Genomic DNA, 9639 nt, shown 5'->3' with positions numbered 1-9639 from the left:
CTGCGGGCATAAAGCGAAATAAAGAAAAAAAAAGATAACTTTAGCATTTTTGATTAAGCCTTGCCCACGAAGGCTCCGATGCCCTTCCTTCATCTGCAGTCTCAGGAGGAACAGCGAGCGTTCGTTAAAATTACGGCCTCAAAACACTCACTTTACCCATTCCCAAACGCCAAAATCGAAACCGAAACAGAGCTGGGTGGCAGTTTTCGTGTCTGTTTAGTGAGCATCGACGCCAAGCAGGTCGCAGCAGTGCGCCAACCGGTTTTTTTTTCTCGCTGATCTTTTTTTGTTCCCCTTCCCTACGTTTCTTCCACTCTGTCTCTTGCAAGATGGCGTCCTGCATCGGCTGATCGCGACCGTGGGAATGTGGTGAATCTGTTGCGTGTGATCAGTGATCGTCTGCGTGCACCTGCTTTTTTTTTGCTGCACCTTGTGCTAGTGGTATTGTGCGTTGTGCGGATACTGCCCTGCCGACTATATGACGGCCAAGACCGGCGACTTACACCGGCGGAGCCACATTGCTCTGGCCACTTCAAAGGTGAGGAGTTTGTTTACATGCGAGGGGCTCTCGCTGTCACGTTCTTACATATTTCCCCGCGCTCCCTCCCTGCCTTGGCACCTCATGCTTGGTGGTTCTTTCACTGGTCGAATTTTAGTGTGGGACGATGAGCAACCAGTGGTGAGTTGAGTCTAAAGACGCTGCTGTCTCCATTCTCACTCCGGACTGTCTCGTGTGTCCGACCAGGGGCGATGGTCTGACGGATTCGCGCGTTTTTTTCGAGCGTTGTGGTGACGCCAGTCGGCTCCGTATAAGCGTCCGTGCGTGTCTGTTAGATTTTGTCGTCTGTCGTTCAGCTGTGGATTCCTTCTGTATCAAAGAGCACATGAGAAGAGCACGGCGGTGTAATATTTAGGTGAGTAATTTTGCATAAACATTGCGACGGTCACTGTCACTTTCACTTACGCCCTCGCTAACGAAGTTAATGTTCTGTTGTTCAAATATATACCACGTTTATGAATATACCCATCCATCACGGTGCGTACACCGTTCCATAGGCGATTTGATTTTGCTAATTCTGGGCAGCAGTGCAAAGGAAGAAAAGAAAATCACATTGGCTGCAGGGTAATTGATCACCTTTTGTACCCAGTCCAGTGTTGCCTTGCGCTGCAGTACCCGGACACACAGCACGAAAAGAAAGGAAAAAAAAAAAGTAACGATCCACACGAAGACGCGAAAGCGTAAATTTTTTTATTTCATTGTTTGATTCATAACAATAGCGTGTTTAATAAGGAGGTGATGCCAGAAGCTTTGTGAGTAGTAAAGGTCGAATTGGATTGCATGTGCACTTGTGAACACGTTAAAAAAAGAGTAGGAGCACGAAAAGGTACACGACATTAGCGTCTTGGCTAAACAAGCGGAAGTTGTTTTTTCGTGTAGAACTCGGCGTATAAGACAAGCGTGAGCGTGTACGAACAAGCCCCGTTTGTTGCAATGCTGATTTGTCCCCGTGCAATCCGATTCTGGCTGCAGAGAATTGCTACACACGACAACTTTACGAAAGACGCGGCCCTGTGTGACCGGATGTTCGGCGTAACAACGTGCTGTTGGGGCCAGGTGGTTCGGCATAGTGCTATGTTCCAGTGCGAATACGAGGCAACACGAGGACCGACCGCTAGTCGGCGCTACCCACTTACTTAGTGTATTGAAATATCAAAAGTAGAAAGCAGACCGTTATATGTGGTCTTTTTAGACATTACAGGAGCCTATGACAACGTAGACTGCAACATTTTGTGGGATATTTTGGAAGGGGAAGGCTTAGGGGACGATTGTCTACAGCTTTTGAGAGATATTTACCTAGAAAATACCCTTTGCATTGAATCGGAAAGGACGAGGAGCGAGGAGAAAGTTGATATCAACAAAGGACGGAGGCAGGGGTGCCCTTTATCCCCATTGCTGTTTATGTAGTAGTAGTAGAGCAATAGCTTCCAGGTTTAATTTATGCGGACGACATTGTGTTGCTAGTTAACAAGCAAAGTGATTTGCAACGTCTGGCTAGTATCTGTGGACAGGAAGGCAACAATTTAGGTTTGAAATTTACTGTTAGAAAGTCAGGTGTTATGGTATTCAATGAAAGCAGTGAACAGACAGTGGCAATACAGAGCCAGGAAATACCTTGGGCAAGAGAGTATAAATATCTTGGTATATGGATAAAGGAAGGCAATCGATATTCCCCTATGGAAACACAGAAAAAAAGAGAATAGCAGTGAAGGGGAAGAGAAATGGAGCCATAATGAAGCACAGAGCGCTATGGGGATAAAATAGGTACAAGGTGGTCCGGGGTATATGGAAACCTGTAATTGCTCAGGGACTTACTTACGGCGGGCGCCTCATAACCAGGTGCTGGTTTTGAGAGCAAAAATACCAGAATTTAATTTTAATGCTTCTGTTGCCTCGCCTTCCTGCTGAAAAACGGCACTCTGACATACTACTTAACTGTCAGCTGTGCTCAAGGAATAGCTTTTATTTCCTCCTAATGGGGGCTTGCAGCATCTAAGTAACTTGTACAAGATGTGGCTTGCGCCTGTGATTTGAATTATATATATATGTAGAAAAGCCACATGACAGACCGTGCACTCGGTCGAAATTTAATTAGTCTGCCATTACCAGGATCATCCTCGTCATTGTTTCAGTGGAGTGGGTGGCACCTCGACATATACTTAGGTACATTTTAGACGTTCATTCTCGGTCCATCGTAATTCATGCCTTTGGGGCATTTTCTGAGCAGTATCGCCGCACGTGGGTATGAAAACCCGACGTCTGAGCTGTTCTGCGTTGTTGCGCAATGCAGCCGTAATTAGAATGTCTTGGGGGGGCGGGGGCTAGTTCAATCATTCTAATGACTGATTGCTAAATGCGTAACATTGGCAAACAGGACACCACACAATGCGAAACACAGAAACATCTAGCACAGACTACCAACTAGTTTATTGCAACGTTGGATGTTAGGAGACCCTTCTGCATCAGTCAAAAGGGCCCCCACAAAAGCAGGGGCACGAGGAGTCACATGTATAGCGTGAAAAAAAAAAAAACCGCAAGTGGTTCCTTACTTACGCAATGTTACGCGTGACCAGAAGAAGGTTGCGAACCACCATGCCATAAGGACAGTGTCCTTGATACTTCAAAAAGTAGCGCGGTTATGTTCCCATCATGAACGCTTCGTGTAAGAAAGCGTGAAAAAGCCACTGCGCAGTGGTAGTGGTATATTAAATGCGGCTTGGACAATCCTACGAATGGCAGGCGGGATGCTGCATAGCGCACGGGAACATGTCAGCTGACTATTGCCAATCTGCCTGCACCTGTGAGGCGCAATTTCATCATATTAGGGAGAAGCAAGAACACATGTCTCCGAGATATTTTGGAAGTGCTCTTTTATCATAACCAGGGGCAGCGCCTGTGTGAGACATACATGTCACTGTTCAGTGCAGAAATGTCTTTTTTTCTACCAATCTCGTGCGTTAAAAAGTTCTGTGGGGAAGGGCTAAGGGTATTTATCCGTCTTTCGAATCAAATGCACCTGGGCATTTTTTCTGTCTTGTGTTGCTGCATATTTTGTAATGGCCAACCTTGGAATAAGCCACTTGGTATTCTGCGCTCAGTGTTTCTGTATGTCTGTTCTTATGTGGTGTGCTGCTTCTCAATTTTGTGAATTTATCAACCAGTCAACATAATTCAGCCACAAGGCATATCAAATCATCAAGCACGTCTAATCAATGTGAATATTCTGGACATTCACATTTAATGTTGCTAAACTTGGCGGCAAGTGATAGACGAATCCCATGACCATGCGTTGTCTATGGGCTGCACTTTGTTGGACAATAAAGAACCCTAAGCGACAATCCGGAGCTTCTCAATACAGCATATCCTACTGCATGTGGGTTGTTTAGGACATTCTGTTATTCAGAAGACTTTGTAAGGACAGCACGCTGCCAACACCCTACCGCTTACTGTTGAGAAATGTACGGTAATGGATGTCTAAATAGCGGCCGGATTTCTGTGGGGGAGTTTGAGTCTGTGATCACCGACCGCATTGTTGCCTAACTGTTGCTTTGCTTTGGGGCTCTCTGTCCGTTCGGTGCGTGCGTCTTTTGCGCATGCACACCCATAAAAGTGCTGGCGCTTCAGTCATGGCCTCCGAGACCGCAGCGGCGTGATCTTTTGTGCCAACATTATTCAGGGAGACAGTGCTGGCTCGAATAACGTGCAGCACGTTCCCAGTTACTTGTGGCTATGTGAGCTGAGTTTATTCACGAGCTGTTTTTTTTTACTGATTTCCTGCTTATGGTTCGACGCAATGCCATCTGGTCAGGTAAAGATCCGTATGGATCTTAAAACGTCATTTAGTTTCGTCATATGTGGTCAGGGATCTACTTCATTCCTGACAATATTTTAGCAGCGATGTTTAAGTTAGTGGCTAGGGCGGTGCGCAGCAAAACCTTGCCGAGAGATGACGTCATCGCGCGCGCCGGCACAGCTTCACCGTAGCTCGCCGCCTGGTACGCAGGTCGCGCATGCGCAGATGCGGTTCTAAACCGTGACGTCACTACGGGGGTATGAAGCCGGGCCAACAGCCGGGTAAAGAGAAAGGTGGCGCGACAGGAGAAAAGCGTCACCCCCGAGGAGCCGCCGCTGCTCGAGCACGGGTTCGTCGGCTTCCCTCCTCGTGCCGAATGTCGCGGCGGCGGAAGACCCGGAGTTACGAGCTCGCGTGACCGAGCACGAGCGTGCGGCCAACCAGACGTTGTAAAGAACGGCGGGTTGCACAACAAGATTGTCACCTTGCCACCCGATTACGACAAGGGGTGCAAGACGCGCACCTCCCGCTCTCCACCTCTCCGTGCTGCAGCTGCGAGGCGTTCAAAGAAGCGACCTTTGCGCTGGAACCCGCCGCCTTCCTCCAGCCCCTTCGACATGGTGACGGGACGAATTCGGTGTGGGGACAATGATTCCAGAGTTCCTCAACGCGGGGCTGATTTGACACGCCTGGAGAAGCTACCGCGGGAAGACTTATTTTTGTGCTTCTCACGGTTTGGAGTGGCTCGGAACAATGAGCGACGCGCGATCGACAACGTCGATTTTCCGGAACGGCACCACCTTCAACGCCGTCGCTTGGGCTTCGGAATGTGTGTGCCTTTGTGTCTGTAAACTGGTCTTCAGAGCAGCTGCGAGATGGTGATGTGTAAACGAACAGCCGCCGCGTCGTGGACGGGCGGATCGAGTGTATCCGCCGCGTCGTGGACGGGCGGATCGAGTGTATAAAAACTGTGGTTGTGCGATTGTTGGGTGCACTTCTCTTGAGCAGTCATGTTAGACTGGTTCACTTCTCTCATGCAGTCCTGTTGGACTAATACTATTTTTCTCAAACAGTCATGTTAGACTGAGTTAATTTTCTGTAAATAAACCCCTTTTTCCTCGTTCTCGATGAGAAGCAGTTCTTCACTTCATCAACGATCTCAGCGTAAATAAGTTGGACGACGGCATGGGCCAGCTACCTTCGAATTCATGCCGTACTCCAATCTTGGCAAAGGACCACGGACGAAGGGATTGAGCCCCCAATCCTGACAACTGGCTGACAGCGGTGAGATGGACTTTGCGACATGGTGCTGTATCTGTGGTGAGTGCTTGGTTTTTGCTTTGACTCTCTAGGCTTCATTTTGTGGTTGTTCTGTTTAGAACAGTAGGGAAGCTAGATTGTTGTGTGTTAGCTAGGTTGTGTTTTCCTAGCTAGATTTAGAGAGCAGAATCAAGGCAGTAAAGCAGCAGTCATGGAGTTAAGGACATTGCTGAGAGACGAGTTGTTGATTGTTGGTGAGGAACTGGGCCTAAATGTACGCAAGGAAATGCTCAAATCGGAATTATTGGAGCTAATTTCCAATCAGGCCAGTGAGCAAGATATTGAAATGGGATTGGAACTTCTCAAAAAGAGAGAGAAACGGGAAAAAGAAAGAGAAGAAAGGGACAGAGAAAAGCAAGAGAGAGAGGAACGCGATAAAGATCGCGAGTTTCAGTTAAGGAAAATGCAACTTGAACTTGAAAGCAAACGTTTGGAGTTGCCTCAAGGAAGTGAAGGCGCTCTGGGTCGATCAAGTGAGGCAGAATCGTACCGCATGGACAGGCTATTAAAGCCATTTGAGGTCGGGACCGACATAGGCTTGTTCCTAAGCAATTTTGAAAGGACTTGCGAGAAGATGAACTTCGGCCCGAGTACATGGCCACAGCGGTTGCTGTCTATGTTGCCGTGTGAGGCGGCGGAAGTAATCGCCAGATTGAGTGTGCAGGATGCATATGATTATGCAAAAGTTAAGGCTAGTCTCCTGAAGAAATACCGCCTTTCAGCCGAAGCTTTTCGGCAAAGGTTTAGGAGCACAGGCAAGAAAGATAGCGAGGGCTATCCGGAGTTTGCATATAGCTTAAAGGCCAACCTAGTCGAGTGGCTTAAAAGCGCGGAAGCGTACGACAGCAGAGACATGATCATTGAATGCATGTGTCTAGAGCAGTTTTACAAAACCATCCCCCAAGCTGTGAAACTGTGGGTGCAAGACAGAGGTAATGTAAACACTGTGGAAAGGGCGGCTGAATTAGCCGAAGAGTACGCAACCCGTAGAAAGTTGAACGCCGAGGAGGGAAACTGGGACGGTCGAAATGGACCGCGGAAACCATTTCCGTTCAAAAAGGGTGCGCAAACTAGACGATCAGAGCCTGTAGACCTGGCGGAAAAGCCCACAGAAAAGAGCGAGGAGAAACTTAACGGAGAAACCGCACAAAAAAAACAGAAAAGAAAATTCGAATCTGTTAGACCAATTCGCTGTTACAAATGCCACAAACTGGGACATATAGCTGTAAACTGCGAGAAGCCTAGCGTAGTTTTTTCCTACGTGGAGGAAAAAGATGAGAATATGGAACTTTTAAGTCCGTATCTCCACAACCTGCAAGTTAATGGAAAACCATGCCGAGTGCTAAGAGACAGTGCCGCCACGCTGGACATTGTCCATCCGTCTTACGTGATGGTAGAGGACTTCACCGGAGAAGTAGCATGGATAAAACAGGTTGTAGAAGAACACAGCGTGTGTCTGCCCATGGCCAAAGTCAAAATCAGTGGACCATTCGGGGAGCTAGAGACTGAGGCTGCAGTTTCCAAATTTTTGTCACTGCAGTATCCCTACATCTTTTCGAATCGTTCGAATCAGTTACTGCGTGACAGAGGGCTCAAACTGGGAGAGGGCATAGTACAGGCATTGACCAGAGGCCAAGCTCGTAAGATCGCGGCGCTTTCGGCTGAAAATGCTCAAGCTCCTCCAGCTGAAGCAGAAAAGGGGATAGCTTCAATACCCGAATCCGAGCTAGGCCCGACGGACAAAAGAACAGTTGAGGAGAGCCTGCCAGTTGACCAGCTCAATGAGAGCGTAGCACTAGAGTGTCAGAGTTCTAGCCTGCAGGAAGAGCATGCAGACGCGCTCCCAAGCGAGACAGGGTCGTTATTATCACCGGCCTCAAAGAACTTTGATCAACTCTTACGCGTGGATAGAGAGTCACTGGCAGCCGAGCAAAAGAATGATGAGAGCTTAGCTAAATTACGTGACACAGCTAAAGAAGGCATTGCTAGGCGCAACGTAACGATACATGAGAAAGGAGGATTGTTGTATCGGCATTACAGAGATCGAAAGGGTAGGATTTTAGATCAGTTAGTCATACCTACTAAGTATAGGGAGGACCTTTTGAGTCTTTGTCATGGAAATGGGTGGTCCGGCCACCTAGGCATAAACAAATCAAAGGAAAGATTGCTTATGGAATACTACTGGCCTGGCTGTTTCAAAGATGTAGAAAACTTTGTAAGATCATGCGACGCCTGCCAGCGTTCTGGTAAACCAGGAGAGACTTGGAAAGCTCCACTGAAGGTAGTGCCCTTAATAACAGAGCCTTTCAGACGGCTTGTAATAGACACGGTAGGGCCTCTTCCAAAAACAAAATCAGGCTACAGGTACTTGTTTACCATGCTGTGTCCGGCTACCAAGTTTCCAGAAGCAATCCCTTTGAAAGAGCTCAGCTCCACTGAAGTAGTAGACGCGCTTTTGACAGTGTTTGCACGAGTTGGGTTTCCAGCCGAAATTCAGGCAGATCAAGGGTCAGTATTCACGAGCGCACTGACTTCCACATTCTTGCAAAAGTGCGGGGTAAAGTTAATACACAGTTCTGTCTATCACCCTCAGTCAAACAGTGTAGAGAGGTGGCATTCGGTGCTTAAGCGAGTTTTGCGTGCGCTCTGTTACGAGCACAAGGAGGACTGGGAGAACTGTCTGCCGGCAACTTTGTTTGCTTTGCGAACGGTTCCACATGAGGCGACAGGGTTCTCACCAGCAGAACTAGTGTATGGGAGGACACTCCGCTCTCCACTGAGAATGTTAAGAGAGATGTGGGAGGAAAGAGGGGAGAGTCCAACAGTGCTTGAATACGTGCTAAATTTACTGGAACGCCTAAGCGCAACCCAAGAACTAGTCGGAAAGAACATGGCAAGAGCTCAAAAGAACGCCAAAGTCTATTACGACAGGAATGCGAGGCTTCGTACGTTTAAAGTCGACTTAACGATGAAAGCAGAAAAGTGTAGGTTTGGTTGTTCGCAGGTTACTTATCTGGGCCATGTTGTCGGTCAGGACATGAGACGACCGGCTGAGCTGAAAATAGCTACGATTGGAGATTTTTCTCAGCCGCGCACGAAAACGGACGTTCGTTCATTTTTGGGACTTGTGGGGTACTATCAACGGTACATTCCGAATTACTCGCAATTGGCAAGTCCATTAACAGACGCCCTCCGAAAGGGAGCACCGAGTAACGTACACTGGGATAAGGACAAAGAGAACGCTTTCCAAAGTTTGAAAACGCTATTGGTTTCTCGCCCTGTGCTTCGCGCGCCAGACTACACAAAGGAATTCATAGTTCAATGCGACGCAAGCGACAGAGGTATGGGCGTGGTACTTAGTCAGGTCGGCGACGATAACGAGGAGCATCCTATCCTCTACGCCAGCCGTAAACTAAATGTAAGAGAGGAAGCCTACAGCGCTTCAGAGAAGGAATGCGCTTGTTTGGTTTGGGCCGCCCAGAAGTTGTCGTGTTACTTGTACGGAGCGAAGTTCATCTTCGAGACCGACCACTGTCCTCTGACGTGGCTCAATCAAATGTCACACAAAAACGGCCGCTTGCTCCGATGGAGCCTCACTCTCCAAGAGTACAACTTCTCCGTTAGATATAAGAAGGGAAAGTTGCATAGCAATGCGGATGGTTTGAGCAGGCTAATTTGAATTCTGCGTTTGGGGGTCCCGCCTAAATTTTAGGGTTACTAGTGTTAATTTTATTAAGCGAAGAAGATTCCCTCTCGTTTAGCAGGATTCCCTCCATGATTGCTGAATTTGTCAGCAGGAATTTGCTTCAGAAATTGGCATAGTGAAATGCAGCATTTTTTTTGTTTCTGCACTTATGTTGTTGTTGTTTTTTTGAAGCCTAGCGAGTCTAAAGTGAGAGCCAATGCACGTCATCTCGGCGCAGAGCCGTGTTGTGGGGTTCATTTTGCAGTTGCCTGTCCTTGTTGG

At 47.9% G+C, this 9639-nt stretch overlaps 1 protein-coding gene across 4 annotated transcripts in view; it reads left to right on the top strand.

Moving 5' to 3' along the window:
- Window positions 1-322: 322 nt before the first annotated feature.
- Window positions 323-9639, top strand: part of Tmtc3 (Transmembrane O-mannosyltransferase targeting cadherins 3) — a 921929-nt gene continuing 912612 nt past the window's right edge. For 2 of the 4 annotated variants that reach the window (XM_065440562.2, XM_065440560.2), the window contains exon 1: window positions 323-538. In XM_065440562.2, coding sequence (XP_065296634.1) covers window positions 479-538 — 60 coding nt within the window. In that variant the 5' untranslated portion in view covers window positions 323-478. Of the gene's footprint in view, window positions 539-672; window positions 680-9639 lie in introns of those variants that run through there. The other 2 variants (XM_065440561.2, XM_070536403.1) reach the window with 2 other exon arrangements.

This window comes from Dermacentor albipictus, chromosome 3, assembly GCF_038994185.2.
Source record: "Dermacentor albipictus isolate Rhodes 1998 colony chromosome 3, USDA_Dalb.pri_finalv2, whole genome shotgun sequence".
In the NCBI taxonomy this organism is placed as follows: Eukaryota; Metazoa; Arthropoda; class Arachnida; order Ixodida; family Ixodidae; genus Dermacentor; species Dermacentor albipictus.
This window is presented reverse-complemented; position numbering and strand designations above follow the sequence as displayed.